This window comes from Amphiprion ocellaris, chromosome 8, assembly GCF_022539595.1.
Source record: "Amphiprion ocellaris isolate individual 3 ecotype Okinawa chromosome 8, ASM2253959v1, whole genome shotgun sequence".
Classification (NCBI taxonomy): domain Eukaryota; kingdom Metazoa; phylum Chordata; class Actinopteri; family Pomacentridae; genus Amphiprion; species Amphiprion ocellaris.
In genome coordinates, this window is record NC_072773.1 from 17,890,648 (window position 1) to 17,918,197 (window position 27,550).

A 27,550-nucleotide genomic window follows, 5' to 3' on the forward strand; every position below is an offset into this window, starting at 1 on the left:
AACTCTGCACTCCTCAGCCCAACTGAGAAGCCACGACTGATTCAACTGTGATCTACAGTCATGTGACAAAAATCCATAGAGTTTTCAGGTGAACTGCAGGCAGTGTTTATACAAAGCAGAGAGGAAACAAAAAGACTTAGAGGACAGTAAAACATACTGGATCAATAAAATGACTGCAGCATGGCTCAAAACTGTAAACAGAGAAATAAGTTGTCAGCAAGTTGGAAGATACATTCAGCATGGTGAAGTATCTCCCTAGAGTTGAAGTGATGTGATCTGAGTGGTGTGAGCTGACTCTGTAGAGGCTGTAAAAATGCAAATAGTTAATTATCTGTAGCATGTAGACACCATTTTTGCAGGTATTGGTAACACCTGTGGGCACTTTTAGAAATGCTGTACATGTTGACTACAGTTTTTTTAAAGTTTGTAAAGTAAATATTAAAATAAATTCTACTTTTTTTTATGTTTTCTGGTATCAGTGTCATGCTGCACAGAAGACATTTTTAAGTTCTCTCTACCACTAACCATGCCTGTGCTGCTTCTATAGAGATGCAGCACTTTGGATTGCAGTGAAAAATGAGCCCCAGTGTAGAGGAATGTTGCTCAGAAACTGTTTGGGGTTCAGCGGGTAAATGTACATATGGGGTAGTTTTGTGTTCAGTGTTCAGATAGGCTTGCCATTATAAAGCTGACGAGAGCTAGAAAAAGAAAGAGAGAGAAGAGGAGGAGGAAAGAGATCAACACTGAGAATATGGTGAGTAAGAGGATTGGGGTGGGGGGGTGTTTGTTGTGCGTACCAGTCGGTGCACTGTGCGAACTGCGGTGTGTGTGTATATGTGTATTTCTCTTTGTGTAGATCCTTAGGAGTGAGGATGTTGTGGTCGGGCCTCGCTTTAGGACAGACTTTCAAATGGCTGTTTCAAGGTTAAATCATTGTTAGTGTAGTTTCAGGTTAAAGCTACATTAAGGGCCTCAGGGATATATTGCATCAATGAGAGTCCTCACAAAGATAGAGGCCCATGTGAGTGTGTTTCAGCCTGAGTGTGTAGGGGAGGATCCTCTCTCTCTTAAAGCCGGGTCAGAAACACAGAGATCGGCAGAGCTGAGAGGCACTGAGGAGGGAACACACACTTACTGACTCTTGAACACACACACACACACTCACACACAAAGACAACAGGTCTATTGTTCACACACACTCAAATAGCTGTTGATCAGTCTAACGCACACACTCGTCAACACACACACTCTTCGCTGGACCCTGGATTGACCACTTGAGGATACATCCCACAGGACTCCTTTTCCCATCATGCACCAGCGGAGCCTCTCAGAGCTCCAGGGGGTCACCACCCAGCGGGGGGCCTCGACCCCACGGACTAGCCAGGATGGAGCCTCGTGGAGCTCCAGGTTGAGGGAATCCGGTCGTTGCCGCTGCCCTCCGAGGAGAGCTCCTCTGTGGGCATGGCTGCTCCTGGGGGCCCTGGTGGTTCCTGGAGCCTGGAGCTATCTGAGCGAAGAGCAGGAGGAGCTGCTGGTGGAGCTTCATAACCACTACAGAGGGCAGGTTTCACCCAGTGCCTCAGCTATGCTGCCTCTGGTAAGACACCTGCAGGGCATTAAGATCCTCCCAAACTAGCATTAACCAACAGTAAAGGAGAGGCATATTGATTTCATGAGCTAAATGTCAGATGTCATATAGTATCATGCTCTGACATGTAAGATGTGTCCTTGACTGCAGCTGCAGAAATATAGGGAGGAGACTCTATAGGCACCAGATTTTCTCTGTAGTTTCAGTGTATGTCATCTTTTTGCATAATAATTCGTTATAAAAGGACACTGATCAATCAATTCCCTTCGATTGATTGGCCCCTGATTCCTTATTTCCATATATCTTTTGGAAATATGATTGAATTTACCTGCATATTAACACAAGATTCTGATAGTGTTGTGTTTTGCGGTTTGAATAGTGTTTAAAAGGATTCAAACCCCTGACAATAGGAGAACTTTAGGATTTCTTGAGAGTAAAATCTTGTACATAAAAACCCAGAACATCATATAAATACATTTACATTAGAATACATAGCATGTATATTATGTTTTGTAGTCTTAAAATAGTAAAAAGTTTTAACTTCCATTATACAATGACAACAACGCTAGCATAATTTTTTTGGTAGTTCAAATAGTGTACAAGTTTTCAAGTTTTCCCTGAAAAGAAGAAAATTTACGGACCTCTTGCCCATTTTGCAAGTATTGATTTTAGCACGAGAATAAAGTTATGACCATTAGCCTCCCAAAAGCATCAAATAAATGAGTGTACTTTAGGTTATAATCAGTTATTGTAAAGTTTTGCAGATCTAAAATATTAAATGCTTTAATTGCTACTGAATAGTAGGAGGATGCCAATAAAAGGTTTATATATTTTTCAGTTCAAATTGTGTTTTAGAGACTTTTAATACTTGAAAAGAAAAGCATTAAAGGACTTCTTGTCCATTTGTAAACTGAGAATTCTAAACTCTTAAAAAAATCAACATACATCATGTTTCACAGGCTAGAATGATAAAAGACTTCGATTGACTTTGTAGAATAATGCAAACACAAGTTTTCCTCAGTTTGGCTTAAAGTCTTTGCCATAAAACCCTTAAAACATTAAATAAATATATGTACAGCAAATATATATCATGTCTTGCTGGCATCAAATGGTAGAAAACTTCAGCAGCCATTGTGGAATTGTGCATTAGAATATAAACAGAGAGAGGAATAAAACATTAAATTGCTGTGCAAAATTTGCAGACTTTTTCATTCTGAACTGACTTTGAACTGTGTGACAACTAAAGAAAATATCTACAACATGTAACACACAAACTAGCACACTGGCAGTCATTCTGTGTTTTTGGTGGGGGGACCTTGTGGTTTTGAGCAGTAAATGTGTCACCATTTCTGTGTAGTCGGCAGTAAAGATGACTGTAAAATCTCCAGTCTGACATGTCATGTGTATGTACATCTACATGCAATGGAAGAGCAAAGAATAACCTAACTGTGATGAGGGTAAGTTGAGTTAAAGTTGAAAAATATTAGTTTGCACAATGCACTGTTGAAATAGTTGTTCTGGATGTGGAGTGAAAAGTCGAATCATTACAGAAAAGGAGGAGATGCTGTTTATTCAGACGTATTTCAGACAGTCTCTCTAGATGACATTTATGGTGTTACACAATCCTTTGTAAGAGAAATCATGGTCCTAGAGAACAAAATTATTTTCCCAATGATTTTTAGCTGTGGTGCAATCGTTTGTTAAACTGATGCTGCATCAGCAGGAGGTGGTTGGGGTGGATGGTGGGCGTACAAAGCGCTCGACTGGAGTTCACATCAAAACTTATGTCTTTGGTTTAGGCAAGAGAGCTAGTTTGATTAAAGACATTTTCTTATGAAAATCGAATTTTATAGCTTGTTAAAATACCCATATGATGTTTCTTTATTAACTAGAAGACAAATCATGACCGAAAGTAGCAGTCAATGCCATCGTTGATCATTCCCACCTTGAAACTGCAGCGTACGTCTAAAAACACAAATCCAGACGGTTTCATACATAATGAATTTAAGGGATCAATGCTGTCAGCTTGCAGGGTGGGGCTGTCGGTATGATTATTCCTCTTTAGAATTGGTTTCTGGTTCCAATATGTACAGCTGGATTTCTCAATTGTTAGATCATGCCATTGCATAGTTTCTGTTTGAGCTGAGTCGTAGATGAACTGGTGTGCTTGAGCTGCAGTGAGCAAAGGAGAAGTGAGTGGAGAAAGAAGCAGGAACTTCTCCGATCTGCATGAAAGGATTATTTTCATAGAAAAAACTTCCAAGTTTGCAACTCTGATACATAGATATGAGTTTTTAGGGGTTTAATCAATGAACAGAGAAGAAGTTCAGAATTTGAGACACTGGTTTAGTGTCACCCAAGATGATGGTTTAAACCAGAGGCTTCCCCCCCTTCTATTACTGACAACAACATGCTGTGGAGCGCTGTGAGACCACTACAGGTTATTTAGATATTTGATCGAAAAAATGTGTTGACACTGAACATCTTACCAGTACTTTCAGTATCTGGTTTCCTTCAAAATGTATCTGCTGCTACAATTCAGTTGCATGTAAAGTTCATTTCTAAAGCGGAAGTTTGGTTGTTGACATGTGAGGTTTGCTCAACTTTTCATTCAGCAGACAAAGAGAAGTGAAAACCCCAGATCCTTTTCACCTCCACATGAAGCAGGTAAAGTCAAGTCAGTTTTATGGAGCTTAATATCATAAATCCCAAATTTGCCTTAAGAGGCTTCATAGTCGATACAGATACAACACCCTCTGTCCTTCGAGTGCCAAGTCAGATAGGGAATGTTCCAAAAAAACATGAGGGATCAAGAAATTAGATACCTCTTTCAGGACAGACGGGAATTAAATGCAACATTGCAGATTAACAATAGGCGGCATTCCACTGCATGAAGTCGGGGCAGGCACAACATGGCATGAACATTTACAGGAACGGCCCCATAATCGACTCTTGAGACTTCTGTTTCCATTGTGGTGCAAGATCTGACCACTCTGTCTGTGACATTAACTGAGGGTGCAACAAAACAATGACAAATAGCAGTTACTGGATGTAACTCCTGTTCTATAAGCACATAGGAAATTGAATAATTGAGGTTGTTGTGATTTTTATGTTGTTTTAATGATGTTGACGAAGAGAAGATCGCTTCTGGACAAAGACATCGAGAGGGCAGAAAATATGGCATTTGTTGGACTCTGAGTTTGACCAATAGTGTTTTAGGGCTGTTCAGAAGTATTAACCCTAGAGCACGTATTTTGTTCTCTTTTTTGTCCACTAAAAGAGGGTCTACAGGTGGTTGTCTTACATTCTGAACTCAGGGTTGGACTGCCCTAAAATGACCCACAATTCCTAGCAGTGGAAACAGCTTGATAGAAGCACTGGCCATGAAAAAAATCTAAAATGGAACATAAGATACATAAGATGAGGAAGACATTAAGTAACCAGGCGTAGCCAAATAACGAAGAGATGTAAACATCTGTTTCGGAAATATTATCCCTCATTCAATCCAACTCCAATGTCGGAAAGGTTTGGGTGGAGGTGGTTTTAGATGTTTGACCCGAGAAGCAGCTCTCATGATGTATAGTTTTTCCACTTAAAGGGAACAGCAGACGTTTTCAGTGACAGTGAGGTTCATGCTGAGTAATCCACAAACCTCAAGACAGCACAGACTCGTCATTGTGCTCTGAAAAACATGCTGCTGTTGAGTGTTACTAATCTGATTGTGTTGCATTTGCAGCAACAACAACCGCTCAGTTTCATTGTATCAGGGGTGAACTGATATCTCCAAATTTCAGCACTGAATCTACGTTTTAGGTTGCGAAATATTAATACACTGCAGAAAATAGTCCCCCAACAAATATATCTTTTTTCCTCCTGTATGTTTGATGACAGCTACAGTGGCTAGTTGTATTTTTTTTAATGGACTATATATCAGATCTTCAATGTGCTTGGAGCCACATACAGAGCAGGGAGGTAAGTAAGAAAGTAGAAATACAAGAAGAAGAAGACGAAGCAGGAGACAACAGACAGATGGTCTTAATATAAATGTACTGTGTGTTATGCATGTGTACGTTATGTACCAATACCAAATCGCATGACCTAAGTATGTAGCGGGCGGTGGGAATTGATGGGACTCGGAAACACCGCCGCAATTTAATCAGTTGTTCCTGTATGATTTCTGACAGTCAAGTCCTGATAAGTCCGCAGTGGTCAATTTATAATGGGATCACAATCATGTGATCATCAGCAGACAGCTGGCATAGCGTTCACTTGTTGTCATAGTTACAGCGACGCCATGCCACTATCTTGCGATGGGAAATCTTTAACAAATCCATGGATCCAGACCTTAAGCTGCATCACTGCCAAAATCTAATGTGGTGGTCCTTGTGTCATTTCTGACCTTCCTTGAAAATTTCATCCAAATCCATTAGTCCGTTTTTGAGTAATGTTGTGAACGGACAGACAGACAGACAGACAGACAGACAGACAGACAGACAGACAGACAGACAGACAAGCCAACGCTGACCATCATGTCACTCCATCGCGTTCCTTGGTGGAGTAATAACTCTTCAAGTTATGGCACTTTAAACATTGCTCCATAGATTGGCCCGAAGAAAATGAGACATGGAGAATTTTTTACTCAAACAGTGAAACCACCTGTGACCAGAAATATTACACATGCATTACTTAATAACGTACATATGCACAGCAAGAAAATGTGACAAATATGAGATGATCAGGCGTGACTTTGTTTAAAAAACTGGTGAATTGAGGTGGAACTACCCACTTCTTTTTTTCTTTTTTTGCCCCATTTTTTCCAGTCACATTTTTACTCACAGTGGGTTAATTTTTCACTGCAATAGAAGAAGAAATGGAGAGAACTTGAAAATGTTTTCTCTGCAGTGAGGCACAAGTTAGTTTTTTAAAATTAGTATTTTACTAAAATTGACAAAATCTGGAAACAACATGTACAACATTTTGTGTCCACAGGTGTAAAACATACTGGAATAATGTGACTGATCTGAAACTGACTGAAAGTTGAAAATCCAACGATTCTTTCAGTTTCACAGTTATTGGCTCTGACAAATGGTGTGATTTTGATGCTTTTTGTGAAAAAAGGGAAGCATACTTTTGAAATCCTGTGATGGGTCTTGGTGTTCAAAGGATTAAGCAGGAGCAACTTCTGTTTGTTGGGATTGTATATTGACATGGGTGGAATGAACACCACCTTGTGCTCGTATCTGAGATGCCAGCAGCAGTATGTGGCGCCTTGGAAATGAGAACAGGCTGACTGGTGTCTATGACTCTATCTGGACAATTCCTGTCTGTAGATATGGAGCTTCCAGGAACAGCGCTGGCGAATATTCATAATTCATGGTTCTGAAACCCTCCAACCGTTCCTCTGGTGCCAAAGTCAGGTCCTAATTAGATCATACCACTATGTAGTCTGTAGTTTACTAGTCTTTATGGTTTTTAACATTAATATATAAGAAAGTAATATACATTTGAACTTTTATTAGTGCAAGCTGAAGTTCTTCATCCTTAATAAACACACTCACCAATCACAGTAGATTGACTGCTGTAGTTCAAGCAATAAGTGAGAACCTATAGGCTAGCACAAACAACTCATTTAAAGGCATTTTTGAGTGACAGATTTGATCATTTTTATATATACTGGCTTTAATTTCACATACATCTACTTTTTAAAGTAATACCAACATGTGTCGGAACTTTGAAACATCCGTCTCATTAGAGAAACTCAACAAAGGAAACATAAGAAGCTTCTATTCAGATGCATTTTTGTTTTTTATTAAGATGTTCTCATTGCTCTCCGCAATTTATGTTAATGGTTTCCAGCCTCGAGTGGCGCCTCCAGTTCTTGTATTGTGGGATAACTCGATCATCTATAGCACGCCCAGAAAACGAGTGTTGGAGTTTCTTTAACCCTGTTGAAAAGGTGCTGAGTGTATATTAGTGCAGAGTCAGCAGGATGGAGTCCAGATCAGAGGCTGCAGTAAAATAAGAGGAAGGAGGAGACGAGGGAAGAAACACAAATGAAACTGTCTGGTCTGATGTGTCTATTTAGATCTCTTATATCTCCAGTTTCCTAATATTCTCAGTTCTTGTCTTGTTATCTTCCTCCATTTCCTGTTTCTGTTTTTGTCAAATGATGCCAGAACACAAACACACATGGGATCTGTGGCTCTGTTTGGTGGCGTTCGTCTTGTGCGTGCTTTGTCTTGTTCTAATTATCCTTGTTTGTATCTGAGGTCTGCGCCCCATGTTTTCGTGATGAAACCGCTTCAGCAATGTCATGATGTTACATTTTTCAACAAATTTTTTTTGGTCATTTCTGGGCTCTTTGTGGCCCTGCACGTAAATGTAGTAAGTCTTTGAGAGCCTTTAATTAGAACTTGGCAGGAGTTCTTGTCTTCTTAGTGCGAATTAAATGGCACTTGGCAGGGAGCCATGTACAGAAAACACTTTAGTGATATTGATTATTACAAACACTGCGATCCAAAAGTGTGTTAACAGTAGAGTGGAGCTGATATTTCTCTACTTTGAAATTGCAATCAAAATGCCACAAGAAGAAAAAGCAGATATTGTCCTCAGCTTTTCTTTCAAGCTTAATATCACACTGTATGCAAAAGGCACATGAATATATTTTTTAAAAACTGATGTCTAAAAGTATATTAAGAATACAGTGAAATTTTCATGATATATACACTACTGGTAAAAAGTTTGGAGTCACCCAGACAATTTCATGTTTTCCATAGAAACTCATGCTAACATCATTGCATAAGGGTTTTCTAATCATCAATTATCCTTTCAACACCATTAGCTAACACAATGTAGCATTAGAACACAGGAGTGATGGTTGCTGGAAATGTTCCTCTGTACACCTATGGAGATATTCCATTAAAAATCATCTGTTTCCAGTTAGAACAGTCATTTACTACATTAACAATGTCTAGACTATATTTCTGATTAATTTAATGTTATCTTCTTTATATGTATAAATATACACCATGTGCACATAAATACTGTGAAATTAAAATACTGTTTTATATATAAGGTAAACTGAGATAAAATGAGTTAACACATTTAGAGGCTATTAATATCACAATAGACATTATCATGAATCAAAATGTAAATTCAATAAAGTATCATCTTAACTCTTAACCCGGGCAAGAATCTAATGTCCCAACTTGTTACCTATGCAACAAAAATGTTAGATAACAGATGCAGAAATCAGTTTTGATTGGTTTTAAAGTAATTTGATCATGAATTCTGAATTAACAGGCTGAAGATAGATCACAATTTGAGCTTACTTTCTATGCATAGTGTGAGCCTACACTGTCCATACATTATGAAATAATTAGTATTTTAAAAATATATTCTAAAATAAACAGAAAAATTACACATGATGTGTGTTGTTTTGTAAGAGAAAGCTAGTTGTGACATTAAATTGTGTATGAGTTGTGCAGTCTGTAGTGGACACGTTGACCTCATTACAAGAGGAAATGACAAGGGATCAAACTGCTGCAATTCATTATGTGAGAAAAGCAGCATGTCCAAATGTACCAAAGTGGACATTAATAGATGCATTTAAGATATTTCACTGTTAACCTGCTGGTGATGCTGCAGGAGCTGAAAGATCAGGGGATCACCAAAGCTTCTGGAAGACGTCTCGGTGAGTGTCACAAAACATAAAGTTATGTCTTCACCCAACAGAGAAGTTGTGTAGCAGGTGTTATGTCACTTCTTTTACAGTTTTGTAAATTGGCTGCTTCTGAACTGAGAACAGTTTGTGAGGGTCAGCAGAACATCCAGGTAAACTAAACGTCAGATTAAATTGTTATGTTTGTTTGGGAGCGTTGGGGCAGGTTGGGGCCGGCTAGATGTTCTGATTTTGTCATTAGACCAGAGAGGAGCTGGAGGCAAAACTGTAGTATCTACTGCCACCTTTGTTCTCTACTACTGATATGATCTGTGGGCACTTAGAACATGTTGTACATGTTGATTCCAGTTCTTGGCATCTGTGTCATACTGCACAGAAGATATGCTTGAGTTCTCTCTGTTTTAGTCATGGTTTTATTGTTTCCATAGAGATACAGAACTTTATTTTGCAGTGAAAAATGAGACCACAGTGAGTAACACAGTGTCAGGAGTGAAAAAACCACCCAGAAACTGCTTGGGATACAAAGAAACTCTGCATTTTATCATACCAGGACAGGTTAGTTATGGACCAGATGGAACATCCCCAGTAGGCTGTTTTTAAAACTGTTGAGATGAAGAGAAGCCAACAGAAGACCTGCCATCCTGCTCCTAATCTTAACTACCAGTTTGTCTTTCATATCTCATCATGAAGAGACAAAATACCGTCCCTCTTATTTTTCATGTGACATCTTAATTGTTTTTCATCCAGCTTTAATGAAATGTAAAAGACACATCACTGTTTCAATGATTTTTGCAGTAATTTGCACCAGAGTGCGTGCATCTTTTTTTTTTATGGCCAGTCCTGTGAGCCAGATGACTTCTCTAAATAACCTGCAAGCCTGTTTGTGCACAGCTGAACAAATTAAGTGCCTGCAAGATTTAAAAAAAATAAAATAAAATAATGCAGTGAAGTTTTCCACCATTACCAATACAGTAACAGAGGTTTCTGCAAAGGAAGAAGATATTCTGTTAATAAATATGATTTTGTCAGTGAGGGAAGATGAAAAATATCTATATAGTTCTTAATTGAGTGTGTGAACAACGCTGCTCGTGTTGTAGCTGTGTATTAAAAGGTAGTGATGCTCTATGGAGGCCAGTGCAATATGCCTGATGTACCTGACTGAACTCAAGATTTTGTGAAAGTATGGAAATAATGTGCAGACTTTGAGCCAACTCACAATGAGCAGATTATTGAAGCCATTCTCATTCCCAAGGCATCAAATAGTGCAATTTTGTCAAAGCCGCTGGTATCTCAGCAGGTTTTTTCCTGGATCAGCACAGTAAGCACGAAAGTAAGCATGGTCGCTCTGCAAACAGTGGAGGGAATAAGTCTGTGTTATTAATATCAGCATTTTCCTGCTATTTCTGACTATTTGATTAAAAAATAAATCTATTATGCTTTGCTTAATAAATCTCAATTTAAAAAAAACTAATTAATGATGTATTTTCACCAATTTAAATAAAAACAGTTAAAAAAATAAATATTAATTCTTATCATTTGGTGTTGCCTAAAACCTGTGTGCCAGACAAAAAAACCCCTGAATGTTTAGCTCAAAGCAAACATGCTGCTGTGAGCTTATGTTAAGCTTCACAGAGCTGCTAGCATGTAGACTCTTATTTTTCTGTTGCTTTATTCGCTCCTCATTCTTCTTCTTCAGCAGCTGCAGCTGTCTCAGAATTTATCTGATTCACTGCATCAGTGCAAAACACTTGTTCACACAGGTTAGCAGATCAGGTCCGTCACTTTTCATGAGGTAACTGCATTAAAAAGTTCCAGAGTAAATGGAGGCCTGGGTTCCAGGAACAGACGGGTGTTTCCCTCCAGTTATTAGCAAGAGGAGGAACACAGCAGGGAAATCACCCTGGAAGACAAACAGCGAGGGAGGCAACCATCAGGGTTGAGCAACATAGGAGGACGAGTGTTGGGAAAGAGCTGACAGACGAAGAATGTTTACACAGAGAGAAATGAAAATTAGGTAGTGAATGAATGAATGCCCAGAGGATGGAGGAGGAAGAGAAAGAAAGGAAACAAAGGAAGGAGACAAGGAAAGGCCCAGAAAGTGAGAGAAATAGGAAGGTAGCTTGCAAAACCTGCAGAAAGTGAGGAGTAAGATGGGATGAATATAAGTGGAAGAAGAGGGAGGTCAGCGTGCTAAACTGGGAGGAAATTGCAGGGGACGGATTTCATTTTTTTTGGCAAGAAAAGTCATCTGCAAAATGTTAGGAGGACTGTTCCAGTCACATAAGGTGTCCAGAAACCTGGACTGAGACAAACCAGTTCAGATAAAAAAAATCAGCAGCACAACACAGAGTGACCAGTTCAAGGAAACCAGAAATAGTCAGACCAGTTCAGATACAACTGGTTTGTGCTGCACAGGCTAAAGAAACCAGTTTAAGATGTTCAGATGAAAACAGTTTGAGTAGTTACCATTAAACTGAATAACAGACAAATCAGACTATCCAGTTTATATGAAATATCTGAAACTAGTCTGACCAGTTAAGACAAAATGTTAAAAAAACCTCAGTTGGACCATTTTGGACAAAATTATTAAAAATGTGTAACCAGTCTGACCAGTTCAGACAAAAGTAACTGCAGCTGAGAAACCAGTCTGACCACCTTGGATAAACTATTAAAACTGAGACACCAGTTTGACCAGTTGAGACAAAACTATTAAAAATGTGAAAGTAGTCTGGCCAATTCAGAGAAAATTTGTTAAACAGAAGCCAGTCTGACCAGTTCACACAAAAATGTAAACAAGTAAAAACCAGTCTAAGCAGTTCAGACAAAGCTGGTATAACTCTAAAACCAGACGAGTTAATAGAAAGTTTTCAAAACACATACAATCAGGTCACAGTTCAGGTGGTTTTAATGTTCTCACTAAACAAATTCATGGCACATAATTGACTTTGTTGTGGTCTTGGGTGCAGGTGATTGATTAGACCTTTTTGCACACAGACAGCACGGACATGTGGTTGTTTTTGACTAAAGTATTCTTCTAGTTTACGGGAATCCATATAGAGGATATGTGTGTAGTAGGTCGTATCTATGTATTCCCAACATACTAAACTATTGTCCTGGTAGCATAGTCATGGTGCAAACACAAATTTGAGCTGCATTTGATCGGATGTCTATGATGTGCTTTGCACAAATTCCCGCAGGCTTAGTGAGATAACAAAATTTATGTGAGCTGGACCATAGCGCACCTGCATATATGGAAAATCACACTGGTTTAATAACAGCAATCCTTGGTTTCAAGTCCAATTCAATTCAAATCAATTTTATTTATATAGTGCCAATTACAGGTTAAATTGTCTCAAGACGCTTTAGAGAATCCATGTGCCTGTCAATTACATTATGTTTATAGTAGTGCTAATTTACAAAATATGTCATCTTATAGCATTTTTACTTTGAAAGGTGAAGACTTTCCACCTTTTAAACAGAGAACCTAGCAAATCCAAAGTTCCTTTTGGATTCCCTTTGAGGAAGAACCTGGTGATAGCAGGAAAGTAAAAAAAAAAAAATCTCCCCTTAACCCGGAAGTTAAAAAAAAAAAAAAAAGCCTCAGACATAACCAGGTGCTGGGAAGGCGGCCATCTGCCTCGACTGGCTAGGGCGAGACTGGGGATTACGGCATATGTCTACATGTGCATCCACAAAGGAATATAATTAAAGGTTAACACAGGTGCCAATATTGATAGTCTGATGATACACTGAATGTAACTTGTAACTAGATGCAACTGACAGTCCATGATACCTGCCACAGGAAGTGACTCAAGCAAATTAGCAAGTCCATCTGTGTAAAAATACTATTTGTTAAGGCCACCAGGAAAATGACATACAGGGATGTCCCCCATTAAGTATTTATTGTAGCTGATCTGATCAGAGTCATTAGTAATTTAATATCTGTCTATACCGTAACCCAATCCAATACAATTTCTATTATCCTTGACAATACACGCTTCAAGTACATTAAGGCTATTAAAATCAAGCTGGTGTATGTCCTTAACAAATGAATAGCTCCACAAGAAAAAAATAATAATTCTTGCATCCACATTATTCCTTAATGTGATGTAGGTGGTCCTGAACCTTGTTGTAAAGCTCTGGTTGAACACTGGCTGATAGCAGTGTCAGAAGGGGGAGTGTACTGTGGCTCCACAGTATTCTAAAGGTGGTGAAAACCAGTATTCTCTTTATGCATGTGAGAAAATGTGTTGTTATCTCCACTGTTGACTGCAGACAGCACTGGACCAGGATTGTTGAATTCAGTTGAGACAGAACAACAATCAGCTGTTCACACACCAGATGACCTCCAGTACAGTCGACGGACATGACAGAGAGAGAGAGTGTGTGTTTGTGTGTGTGTGTGTTACTTCATGACCTGAAAGCCATAACACAAACCAGATGTTGAGACGGCATGGAGAGAGAGGAATGTGAAGGAGACCCCTGACTATTGTTTGTGTTGTGTGTCACCGCCGGACAAGCAAACAGACACACAGAGATATTAAACTTCCAGTCATGGTCCTGTTGTTCATTCTTTGGGTTTCTTAGCAACAGTGACTCAAACCACGAGGCAGGCTGAGCTAAAGATGTGTCATCATCATGTGGAGCTTTTCAGCAGATATTGAATATAAGTGGGATGCTAACAGATACCCGTGGGCCAAATCTGGCACCCCGACAAAACGGTTATAGATCCACAGTTTCTATGAAAACGGGGCTGTGTACATCTCAGCCTGTAAGAATATATAATGAATAATTGCAGCTTAAATGGGCAGCAGTCTGATAGTATCATAATTATTTTACCCAACACAACAATACCAGCATTTTCATTCTACTAAAAATACAACAGTTCAGTTTTAGATAAAGTTCAGATAATCAGTGGCATCAACTGCATATTAATCTCACACACAACACAAAAGGTTGCCAAATATGTTTTATCTTATAATCTGAACACCAACCTTTGCTGGCAGGTCTGAAAGGCATGTTGTATTTTAAAAAGAATCAGTAAAAGGACAGCATTTATTAGCCAGGGCCTGTAAAAACAGAGAGAATCTTTGGATTTTCAATTTTCCGATGGTTCTTGAACATATCATCCATCACCTTTCAGCTCTGCCACCATTGGAGTGTGAGTGCGCGTGTAAATGGCTGGATTAGAAACACATCGTAAGCCATTTTGGGATCTAAGCACTATGTAATTTCGGACTGTTTACCGTCTACCTGCAGCTCTATCAGTAAACTAAACAAATCTAAGCTTGAAAGTGTAATATTCTATCAAAATCATCACTTTATTCTACATGCCTCATTTAAAATCTACCAACAATTAACGGTTTGCACCAGATTTGGTAAAACAACTAAAAATTCCACACTCCTCAACACAACTGAGAGGCTACGACTGACTGACCCAACAGTCATGTGACAAAAATTCTAAGAGTTTTGGGCAGAAACCATTCAATTTAAGCTCCAGCTGTCACCATCTTGGCAGCACCTGGCTCCTCCTCCTAACACCCCACTAATCCACAAATGAGGAAAGACATTGGGCATGTGTGCATTGAGGGCAGGCCATACTGTCCTACGACTGGTACAACCCCTCTGTCACTCAGAGCAGCCACATCCTTAATTATGCACAACTTAAAGCCTCAATACTAAACAAATGGGCGAGTCAACATCAAAGAACAGATCTGGTGACACAATGACTGTTGTAGGTTTGGCTCTCCTCTGCTGTCCTCATGTCCCATTAGCAGAGAAGGACCACATCTGAGCATTTAGACTTCTTTTTAGTTAAATGTAGAGTTTTTAATTGAGACAAGAAAGGCTGTTATGCACCATTTGATTAAGTGATGAGTCTAACTTCCGTGCAGCTGCCTCTTTGTCTACCCTTTCACAAGATTGGTGTTTGAAGGGGAAATAGATGTGCTGGTAAATCTATGGGCATGACGGGAAGGAAATATTGTACGTACCTCTGACAGACTGATTGGAGTGTTCATGATCAGAGGTCAGGTCAGGTTTGTGTCCTAACAGTCCCTGGTTTATCTACGTTTAAAGGAAACAGGACAGAGAGAATGAAACTCTTCATATGAAGCAGCTTTGGCTTCCTGACTGGGCTGCTGAGTGTCAGGGTCAAACAATGTGTTGTTTAGAAATCAAATCTGTCTTTTGCACATTTCCTTGATATGATATTAAATGTCATATTACTGTCAAGATTTTTTTACAAGGACCCATCTTAACGCTACAGCAAAATCACTGTGCTGAAGTCAGCATCAAAGAGCTGGGGATAAAAATATCAAGATGTAAAAGACGTTGCATAATCAGGATTAAACAGGTCTAAAACCCGTCCAGGGACTGCTGAGGACAATTAGCCTATAGGACTAACTCTGGCACATTGACAGGAATATATCTCTTGATCAACGAGCCCTGTCACATAAATGAATAAAAGAAATCCATTGTTTGAGGAACATTTTCCCCGAGAGGGTTTTACAGGCCTTACAATGACAAATCTAAAACAGCCACGCAGTGAAATGATCATGCTAATTAAAAGCAGGTTTAGGGAGGGAAAAGAGAGTGCAGCAGGCTTATAAAACAGTCAATTTAATCTCAGTAAAATTTACACTGACAAATGTTTACTTGGGTTCTTTGCATTTACAAGAAGCATGAAAGCGTTTCTGCATCAGATGTCAGTTTTGTATGTAAAGATGAATTATTAAAATTTAAAGCTTGCTTTCATGACAGGAGTTGAATGAACCAATCAGCTTTTAGTGGCAGAGGCACACTTTCTATAGGCTGACACCACCACTCACATTGGGGTTGCACAATGTCTTGTTAATTTCCTTTCTCAGCAACCTTCAATCCATTAAAAACATGGACTGGATGTGTTTTATTGGTCAGCAGTTCATACCTTGTGTTTCCAGAGTTCTTCATGGTAAACCTAAATCATAAACACTTGGTTGTTACGGGGGTAGCAGGAGAACCCAAGCGCAGACTCACAGAAACTGGCAGACAGGTGAATAAAGGCTATAGATTTATTTAATCCAAATACCAAACCAATACATAAAAGGAGAACTGAACTGAGAGGACAGAATTAAACCAAACAACTCAATACTTGACAATAAACACTATGAATACCAAAATGGAAGTCTACCAAAACTAAACTGAATTTACAAAACTAAATTAAGGAGGGTACTCACTAGATGGGGGAACTGACTACAGAGGGGAAAACAGGCTGAGGTAATCCAGGGGAAAATGGGGATGAGGTAGGAACAACTGGCTGGACACTGAAGCAGAGCTGACGAGAAACCGGGAGGAGAACTGAGTCCATGTGTGAGAAAAAAAATCCAGGAGGGGGGAAAACGGAGTCCAAAAAGGTGGGGAAGCAAATCCAAAAGAACGTCCTGAGTCCATGAGAAGATGTGAGTCTTTGAGGGTATGTGGGTCGATGATCCGGCGGGGAGTGAATGAAAGCACAGGGCTTAAATAGCAGGAGGTGAAGTAGAGAACAGGTGAAAAGAGTGAGGTAATTGCTGCAGCTGATGTGCATTACTGCAATCAGCCAGGTGCAGGCAGGTGAGTGAAACAATGGAGACAGACAGATAGAGGGAGCTAAAGAGACAGGTCAAAGCAGAAACAAATCAGGACTCAAGGGAGAAAGGAGGAAAAAGAGGAAGAAGGGGAAAGAAAGGCAGGGGCTGGAGCAGGATCATAACATTGGTTGAATGGGGTTGTGGAGAAATTATTCAAAGCAAGCAAGCTCATTTATATAGCTCCCCAGCATACACAAAGTTTATTCAAAGTGATTTATAGGCAAAGGTAAAAACGAATAAATGAAGATAAAATACAAAATATAGCAGAAAAAAATGAATTAGATAAATCAAAAAAGAGAAAAAACACAGACAAGTTATATAAATTGCAAAATCTTACAGAATAATTTAAAATGATGACCAAAACAGTGGACAGAAGATGAGAAAAATGAAAGCACATAAGAAAAAGTTTACAATAAAATAAAACAAAAAGTCTGAACTTTTGGGCACCACTAAATGGCTAGTCCCAGCAAATCTGAGAGACCTGGCTTTCACAAACATCTCTCCAACCAGTTTGGGCCTGTACCAAAGATTTATAAACAATACACGAGTTCTTAAATTCAATTGTGTATAACAGGAAACTGGTGTAGGGATCTAAGAATATGAAAAATGTGTCAGTACATTTATGAAAGCATTTGAATGAACTGCAGAACTTTTAGTAGTGCCTTTTTGTCTTTGTTTTGGACGTTTTAAGAACTGATAATGGCCATTTGACAGGTGTAGCACCATAGAAGTACAAGCTTCTAGGGTGATATGGTGTTTTTTCTCTTCATGCAACTGCCATTTCTAAAAACTTGCAACTGCAAACAAGTTCATTTTGTGATTGTTCATTGTACTTTGACAAAACAGCATGACTTGCATTTCCACCAAAACATCGACGGGCTTTCAAAGGACCAAAACTTCCTTCATCACTTTGTTGTTATCGGTTTCCACTGCGGCCTGCAAAGATTTGGCTGCCAGCTGACATGTTAAAAAGGGATGAAATCTGAAGGTTATTCTTGTGGTTCACCTTCTAAATTTCCAGAGGGTGTTTTCATTGTCAGTCACCAGTCAGCGGGTTTCTTCTGTTGCTCCATAAGCTCTTGTGTTGAAGCGCTATGAAAGCATGAAATCCTTAAAACCTGAAACGTCCCGAACCTGCAGAAAATATCTCCTTCTGATCCCATGAAGCATAAGGGATTTTCTTAGGGAAAATAATCCAAAACTTTGTTCTTAATTACTTTGTTTGGTTTTCTGCAGAAGTGGGACCCTAGCATGAAGTTGCTTGCAGAGGGCTACGCTGCAAAATGTATCTGGAACCACAATCCAGAGCTGGAGGACACCGGAGAAAACCTGTTTGCCGGAACTGGGCCTCTGGACCTCCGAGTGGCTCTGGAGAAATGGTTCCTGGGTGAGTCAATGTAGAAGTCTTTATTTGTTGTACACCAAACAGCAGACTACTGTTTTAATGGAGATTTTCCTTGTAAATACTGGAACTGTCTGTGTAGACTTTCAGTTGTCCAGGTCTTGGTTGTTATAAGTGTGGCAGTAGAAGACAATTGGACTATTTTTTTTGGTACTTAATGACGTTTAATCTCTCATCCATGAGGCTTCTCCAGTTCTAACAGAAGGGTTGGGAGTCCCTGGTATTCATTTTTACCAAAAAACAACATAGCTGGGTTAACTACTAGAGACTCAAATGACTCAAGGTGTTAAATGGGGTAGAACTGCCTGGGGAGGGATCTTAGGACAGCACTATAAGTACGTGGTAAGTGGAGACCCCTTCTCCTGTTTAGACACGGCTGTACTAGTTTAACATAGATGACCTTCAGATTCAGATATATTCTTCTTAAGGACTTACAGGCAGTTTCCCCACATTTACCATGTACCTTGAGTCCTCCCCCACCAGGCCGTTTCAACACCATTAACACTGTGTGTCATGTGAATCTTCCTAGTTAGAAGTCAGGAAGTCTCTTAGATGAGAGGTGAAATGTCTTCAAGAACCAAAAAAGGAATCCAGTCTCTTTTTATTGTAGCACTTTTGAAAACTACTACTACTACCACTAAGCTTTGTCTATTAACTGTGTATTCTTACTAGTATAATGCATGCTTTTACTTTTGATATTTAGTACCTTACAGCCACACAACCTTTATCTGCATAGGAGTACTTCTATAGTGTGGTATTAATAATTGTGTTCTTCCACTATCTATTCTGTTATGTGCAGAACACTTGGACTACGACTTTCAGAACAACAGCTGTGATGAAGACAAGATGTGTGGACACTACACACAGGTCAGACACAAAGGAATGTGACTGTGATCTGAAAACTAACATTACAGATATCTTGAATGCCACTCTGAGCAGTTAAAATTACACTTAGAGGTGTCTGAACCTGTTCACAGTAATAGTTAAAGATCTGAAGCCTCCTTATGCCCAGTCCGAATTGTTGCGCACGCAAGGCTTCCGATTAGATATTGATCGAGCAAAGCATTTGAACAGTGTTAGCAAAAGTAATGAAGGCTGTTTTTAGAAAAGGCTGTGACATAGGAAGAGCTCATCAGCGGGGAGATTGTAAAGAACGAGAGCTTCATTCACCCGGGACTTGTGGTTAAAGTTGTGACCTATAATTACATTCTGATAAGACAGAATTCCAGTTTGAGATTCTGACTGGTTCAGATACTTTCTAAAATTTCTATAAGGGACAATGCATTGAGTAGAGTTAAAGCTAACTTGAATTAGGATTGTGACTAGTTAGAATTAAACTATCTATGGCAAGTTGTTTTAAGATTGCATAGCTAGATATTGCAGATATTTGTAATTAAATTCTTTCCAGTCAACAGAACAGTTCAGATATGCACACTGTCATTCATCCAAGGACAAATTACATCACATTTACCCTTCATGTGTTTTCCATTAAGGAAATCTAAAAAAACAGCTGCAGATATCCACAATGTGAACTGCAGATACTGTGTCTGCATTCATGACTAGTGGTAATTTCACTTTGAAATTTTTACAGATTAATTATGGCTAGTCATAATTCTAGTTCAAGACATGTTTAATACTTCTGGATTCATAATATCGGTATTGCCCTTATAGCTGTGCTAAATTAGGTTTGAACTGATCAGAATGACACTGTTGATATCTCACCCTGGAATTCTGTCTGCTAAAATGTTGTTACAGGTATAGAAAGAAATAGTCAAAATGATGTTGCTGATGTCTGTAATTTTTATTCCGGGGAACCAAACTCAGTCGTCAGTTGTTGAAATTTCCATAGGCACCGTGTGTGTGTGTGTGGATGCCTCAGTTTGAAGTGTGTGTGTGTGTGTGTGTGTTTCAGATGGTGTGGGCGGACACACACAGAGTCGGCTGTGCCTTCCATATCTGTAACAGTATGGAGGGATTGGACTGGGAGAGAGTCTCCTTCCTCGTCTGCAACTACTACCCAGCGTTAGTACTATTCCTACTGCTGCTGCTACAGTAGTACAACAAGCACTCCCCCTTGTGGACAGTAATCATATTCTATGAACAGTGTTTATTCTATATATCTTTGACTTCAGGAGGAGGACACATTAAAGTACATAATATTAGTAATAGCTGCAGTTGTTGTATCAGCGTGATGTTGTGTATATATGTGTCTTCAGGGGGAACTACGAAGACCAGCGGCCGTATGTTGAAGGTGACTGGTGCTCCAGATGTCCAGAAAACCTCCAGAAGTGTGAAAACAACCTCTGTGGTAGGACATGCTCTGTTTACTCCTCTGTCCCTGCTGATCTGTGTTTATCTGCATCTTTACCACCCATAATGCACTTTTGTGACTATACAGAATTAGCAATGCGAGTCGATGCTGCAAAAGACGTTTCTTCTTCCAGGATCAGTCTATCAGCCTTGTCATTGGACCTGTTCACAATAAGTGCTGCAGTTTGTATGCTCTAACATGCAGTTCATGACAGGAAATTACAGTCAGCGCTGACATTCAAACCTCAATGTCAGGCTCTGTATCTAACATTAACACTCTTCTGAACAGCCCATTCTGTAGTTCAGTGTTGTTTCACCGTCTCAAATTTTGTTCAGCATTTAGTTAATTGTTATTTGGGACCGAAACTAAGTTATGTCAATGTTTTGGCCTAATCTTGAAAATGTGATGTTTTCAGACCATCTCACCCGGAGAGACTATCTAATTTTTAATCGTAGGCCCTTGAAAATGGAAAAAAGTACAACATTTTTGAATGAGTGTGGTACAGGGGCACCAGAAAGTTCCTGTAAGTGTCCAAAAAGTAATCCATATGTCCTACTGAAAATACAATCTTGGGTCAACTTTTCACCAACCAGAGGCAAGTGTTTGAGGCCATCATATTAGTAGAATTAGATATGTGGCAAATATGCCCCACCAGGATTTTATTTATTTTTTTATTTTAACATGCCAAAATGGCTAGCTTCACTCATTTGTACAACCAGAAAATTGTCATGGTGCTGGAAGTTGCTTCACAGGTAACTTTTTTAAAGGATAAAAATACAAAATTTCCCAGGTCTGAAAACATCACAATTCTTAACATTCAGCTAAAATATTTTACAGAACTTACTTTTTAGTTCCAGTGAACACATTTCTAAAGGTGACAAAATCTGAGATGGTGCAGCAACGTATTTCCTGACTGACCCAGGTGCAAAAGTAGATAACATGACGACAGAATAGCACCAACGTGTGAATTGAAATGATCATTTCTTTATATTGATTACTTGTTCACAAAAATAATTTCTGCAAGCAGACATCTTTCTTTTGTGTTTCCTTTACATGATTACATACATTTCCACCATAAACAGATGCAGAAAATAGATAAGTTGCTGCATAAAAATGATGAAAACTAAGTTTAAAAAATTTCATGGGGGGAGCATCTGCAGACCTTCCACTTAATGTTCCCTCCCAATTTTCAGATGAAAGAAATCTGTTTAGTAAACTAGATTCATAGCTCAGTTCAGGTAGTGAGAACAAATCAACAGAACAAATCAACCATAAAATCAGCTTTTTTTTTATCATCTACCCACTAGAATAAAAATGACAAACTTTGCATTTCCATTCAGTTTTTGTCCATCCATTATGTATTCCAGCTTACTGCTGTGTACCTGCTGCCATTAGGCAAAACATGGGCTAACACAGAGAAACAGAAGTGTATGCAGGGTCACATTTAGCATTTAACCTACCATGTATGTCTCTGGAGTGTGGGAGAAAGCCAACACAGAAGGAATCCATAACCTTCCTGCTTTGAGTCAAAGTGCTGACCACTGCAGCCACCAGTCTCTTTTATAATCCATTTTTTAATCTTGCTAGATGTTTTAAATCAGTCAGAAGCTTTTAGGTATCTTCTGTTTAACATGTTGTTTTAAAGAGCCCATATACAGCTTTTTCAGGTTTCCCCTTTCAATGCCAGAGTTAGTTCTCTGAAATGCCTCATCTGAGGTCCAGTCTTTTCTTGTGTTACTTATTTATGTCACCATGTAGCCCATTTACATAATGCCTACAGAGCGGCTAGTTTGTCCCTCAAAGAATTAGCAGCTGCCTTTCTGTATGCCGTCATTTCCTCACTGGAGTTGCTTCTGATGGAGCTACATCTCTCTGCTTATACTCATAGATCTGACTTTATGGTACTTAACCAATGTTACATGGCTTTTGTTGGGTCAGCTGACCAGTCAGAGCAGAAAGGGCTTGTCAAGAGGGGCCTTAAAGAGACAGGAGCTAAAACAGAACTTTCAGATAGAGGGCGAGAAAAGGTACTGTAGGAATGTATAGAATAAGTCGCCTCCATAGCATTGTAAACTGATCCAAGTTCTGAACCGCTATTCGGAATGCTCAAGACATTTGAAGACACCAAGAGAAGTTGTAACAGGAAATTTTTAGGAAAAAATCATTTAATTACTTGAAAACAACCCTTAACTGCAGCTTTAAAGTCTTGATGCACTTTTCTTTTGTGTTTTCAAGTTCCTGACATGGTGGAGGAAGACATTGAAGATGAAGAAGAAGAGGATGAAGAGGAGGTGACACCTGATCCCTCCCTCCAGCCTCCAGAAACTAATCCTCCTGGAACAGCTGACCCCCCTGTCCAGCCTGCCACCACTGACAGTGCTCCCAGTATCACCACCACCCTCTTCGGCCGGTTCTCTAAAGACACCACAGTAACCACCACCACTGCCAAAGTCCCTGAAACTCCCTCAGCAACACTGGGAAAAGATGAAGAGGTGGAAGAAAGGGTGGAGGAGGAAGAGAAGGTGGAGCCGGAGAAGAGAAAGGAAACTACAGTGAGCAAGGCGGCAGAAAGGGAGGCAGGCGTAACACGAATAATACACAAGGACACCAGAGCATCGATGAACGCTGCTTCAGTATCCTTACCTTCGGTCCTGTTAGCCTGTCTGACCGCAATGCTGACTCTCAGGCTGTGAGGAGGAAGAGGAGGATCTTGCCACTCTTGCATCGACTGCACGTTACCTTGTGACAAACTGTTTCCCCTGTAGAGCAAAATAGGTCAGTTAATAATTCACACTCACCAGAAAACAGCTGCTGCAACATCTGCATGAAGTCTGGGCTGCGATCTGGGTCGAATAATGTGAGCACAACCTGCTTCAACCTGATGGGAAAACCTAAATATTACTGCCAGGAAATTCCACAACTAAATTTGCAGTTTTGATAGAGAAGTAACTAATTCAACTCATGTGCTTTAAGGGTTTTTCAACTGCTAAAAGACAAAAAAAAAAAGACTTATTACTGCATTTGCAAAGCTTTTCCATCAGAACTGTTATCAGACAGCAGCCTTCAAATTAGCATCATTATTCACTTACGTATAAACCTGTGTCAGAACATGATTAGCTGAGCTTAGCATGAAGATGAGCGAAAGTTCTGTCCAAAGAACAACAGAATACACCCACCAACATCTGCAAAGCTCACCAATTAAAAGATAAATCATCAAACTTTGCAATCTTAACCTCCACGGCAGACTTTGGGAATGAGATGTCGAGCTAAACTTACTGTGGAGGCAGAACAACAATAAATCAAAACCATCTGGTAAAACTTCTAAAGTCCTAGAAAAGCAACAATCCAAATAAGAACGTCAAAATAAATCAGAAAGGAAAGCAACGACGCAAGGTGGAGGGAAGCAGCGAGGGACATGCCGTTAACAGGCTGGAAAACAGAAGAACTTTAAAAGACAAAGGGAGAAGCACAAGGCGCAATAATGAAGAAGACAAAGACATAAGACTGATCAACACACATCCAGAAATACTGTTTCAACATACAAAAAAGGAAACAACTGCATACAAAAAGCTCAAGCTCCCTGCAGTTTTCCCAATAAATCTGATTTTTACATCAGCATTTTTTTTTGTTTTCAGTCTGACTAAACGAAACAGAAATTAGCGCTCTGGAACAGACATTTCACAACCAGCATTAGCTATCCAGAATACTTACCGTTTGACATAATAACCAACATATTCATTTGCTGGTTCATTTTTATGTGTGAGTCTAACTTTCTGAAGCTGAGCTGAATCCCCCGGTGACCGTTATGAGGACAGGTGCAAGGCATTTTATTTGGATGGCTGGTTGTACAAAATAAGTTGAAATTATTCAGAGGACTTCAAACAAATTGACAAAAACCTGTCCTAAAAGACTTGCAGTTAGTTTAAAATGAGTTTAAATGGCTCAGAATGACTGAAAGTTTGTTCAAAATTACAAAAATATGTCGAAAATCACTCAAAAATGGCCCGAAAAGGTTTCGATCGGCTAGCCTCATCCATAAAGCTTATAATCAGTTCAAATAGTGGGCAGAACCTAACTGCTTGACATTTATTTTGTTTCTGTTTAAAAGCGCATTAAATGATCAAAATGTCAGATGTTTTTCTGTTACTGAGAAATCAGTGACGATGTTCCAACATATTTGTAATTTGTACTTCATTTTGTCATCATGAGGCAACATTTGTTGGCCAAAGACAGAGTACAATGACCTGCAATAAATGTATTTAATCACCTTTATTACTTGCTGTGAATAGAAACAGACAGAAATTCATATTTTTGTTTGCCAGTTATTTAAAAACTTCGCTCTACATTTGGATGAAAACCCAGCTAATGAACAACACCAGACCTGACTCAGAGATCTGAAACTAGGCTAGCTGTTTCCCTTGACCTTCTACCTTTGTGCTAAGCTAGGCTAATAATATCCCACATCTTAATCTGAACTGTAAGCACACATAAATACTCTAATGCTGCTTTATCTCAAAGAAGAATGAGGTTAAATGAGTTTACTCTTTAGTGGAAAGTGTTCCCGTTTGTTGCACATTGTCCCAAAGTGGATTCGAAAGTTTATCATTTAGCGGTGCGGATTCATTGTGCTAATAATGCCATCAAAGAATAATAATTTAGAGCTGATGTGGTCCCTTAAGAATAAATCCCCAAAAATATTGTTACATCATAATTTGTCATTTGGTGTTTGAACTTGAGATACACAGAGCTGTGCTTCCTCCATACTGAAAACCAAAAAAGAATCAAGTGGTGTGGAGAGAAGCTGCTCACCAAACTGTGCCCCCTCAGATCGCCTCTTCATGTTGGGCCACGCATCATTTGTATCTGCAGGGCGAAGGTGGTATCAGTGGATTTCTGTCTCATAGAAAAAGATTTAAATATTAAATATACAGCATCATCTCATGTGGAACAGCCCACTATTATGATCAAGTGGAAGCAAAGGGATTTGGGGACATTTTTATTGTGATTTTATTACAGTTGAATTGCAGGAGAAATGATTGCTGAACTATGTTTTGAACTGACGACCCTGCTTCTTCTTCTTCTTCACAAATACATATCTACTGTACACTTTATATTCTCTCAGACTGGAACTACAACTGGACAGCGTCTAATTATTTACCAACGTTACCATAATTATATGTAATAATTCTAGCAGAGATTGCTGTAAATGTCTGTATATAAGATTAATAAAAAAAAATAAACCATACGTCCTCTTTCTGACAACCCATACCCGGCTACTTCTAAACACAGATTTGTGAACATATGATGCAATTAAATCTTTATTCAAATTTTGATTCTTGATTTAAATGGTGGATGTAAGGCACCAATACAGTTGTCTTTTATTAAGAGTTACTCATCTTAAACAAACCTGATTTTCTTCTGGAGATACCAAGATAAATATTTTTTCTTTTTGTAGATAGATCAAAATTGAGAATACTGAGTATATGTTGTTTTCCCCTGCAGGAACTTGCAGGCCGTTTTCGGGCCAACAGCAGTTTCCTTAACATAATTAAATAATTATGAAAGCTACACTGAAGGTAATCAGAACTATAGTGACTACATATTTTCAGTCTTTATCTCAAAATCACAAGGAAATTATTTTGCAGTAATAGTTGTTCTCAATAAAGGGTTAATTATTTAGTTTTTTTTCCCCTGGGATCAGTCATTTGTACCACTGGTGGAAGTAATATTCAAACCATTTCTTAAGTTAAACAGATAAACGTAAAAAATACTTCACTGCACGTAAAAGTCCGACATGAAAAATCCTACTTAAGTAAAAGTAAATATAAGCAAAAGGTAGGTAAAGTATTTGAGCAAAAGTACTGGCTTGGTCCCTCTTATTGATGTATTTTTATATCTGGCATTATTAGATTACTAGTTGTGAAGCCTCAGTGAGTCAGCAGCATGTTACTGTTGTAGCTGCTGCAGGTGGAGCTAGTTTGAGCAACTTTATTCAGCTTTCTATACAAGGAAAGCAGGTAAATCTGAGAGCTTATCACATGACTAAAGGGAGTGGTACGCAAAACTTAAGTTCTGAAACTGTTTTTCCAATTTTTGACTTTTCCTCTAATCTTTTATTTTTGCTGAGATACTAGATCATTTGAATATTCACTGAAATGAAACCATGTGAGAAATTTAGAGGCAAAGAATCCCACTTAGGTAGAGCTGGTAACAACTTTAAAACCAGTCTGTGATGCCAGGAGTCAACCAACAAGCCAAGGTGGCCGTTGTCGTCCAAGTCAGAGGTCTTGGTTCTCTGCTGAAAACTGATGGATTGCTCTCTTTGGGTTGGTGGTGAGTTGCTGCCCAAAGTTAGGGAATTTAAGTATCTCAAGATTTGTTCATGATTGATGGGAAAATGGAATGGAAGATGGATAGATGTGACATTTCATTAATGTGGGGGTTGTGCCGCACAGTCGTGGTGAAGAGGGGGCTGAGCCAGAAGGTAAACCTCTTGATTTATGAATCAGTCTTTGTTTCAGCCCTCACCTGTGGTCATTATGGTCTGTATGTATCAATGTCTCACATGGAAAGGAGTCAGCTGAGACGGATCAGGCATCTGATGAGGATTTTTCCTGGGTTCCTTTATTTGGAGGTTTGCCGGGCAACTGTGAGAAGACTCCGGTGTAGACAAAAAACTCTATAGGATAACTTACTTCATCTGGCCTGGGAACGATTTTGGATCCTCCAGGAAGAAACGGAAAACCTTGCTGGAGAGAGGGGCATCTTGAAAGACCCGTTTAGCCCACTGCCACCACGATCTGACTCTGGATAAGCAGAAAATAGTGGGTGGATGAATGTTGGCAACTCATGGACATCTGAAAAGTGAGTCTGTTTAACACATTTCCACCACACGTTCCCAAAGACAGGACAGATTATCTGTCTGGAAAAACTGAAGATTAAAAGTTTAAAGAGGTGA

At 39.2% G+C, this 27,550-nt stretch overlaps 2 protein-coding genes across 2 annotated transcripts in view; one reads left to right on the forward strand and one right to left on the reverse strand.

The window, feature by feature from the left end:
- The first annotated feature begins 1,084 nt into the window (after positions 1 to 1,084).
- LOC111562412 (peptidase inhibitor 16-like) lies at positions 1,085 to 25,837 on the forward strand. Its single transcript, XM_023260916.3, has 6 exons — positions 1,085 to 1,597; positions 18,116 to 18,266; positions 19,081 to 19,148; positions 20,194 to 20,303; positions 20,498 to 20,589; positions 22,828 to 25,837. Exons 1-6 carry the CDS (start codon positions 1,310 to 1,312, stop codon positions 23,283 to 23,285), a joined length of 1,167 nt encoding a protein of 388 aa, XP_023116684.1. The 5' UTR covers positions 1,085 to 1,309; the 3' UTR covers positions 23,286 to 25,837.
- The window catches only part of snx21 (sorting nexin family member 21), a 64,578-nt gene continuing 53,335 nt past the window's right edge, over positions 16,308 to 27,550 (reverse strand). The window contains exon 8 of the transcript XR_008602632.1: positions 16,308 to 27,398. The gene's annotated coding sequence lies outside the window, so the exon portion shown is untranslated. The remainder of the gene's footprint in view (positions 27,399 to 27,550) is intronic.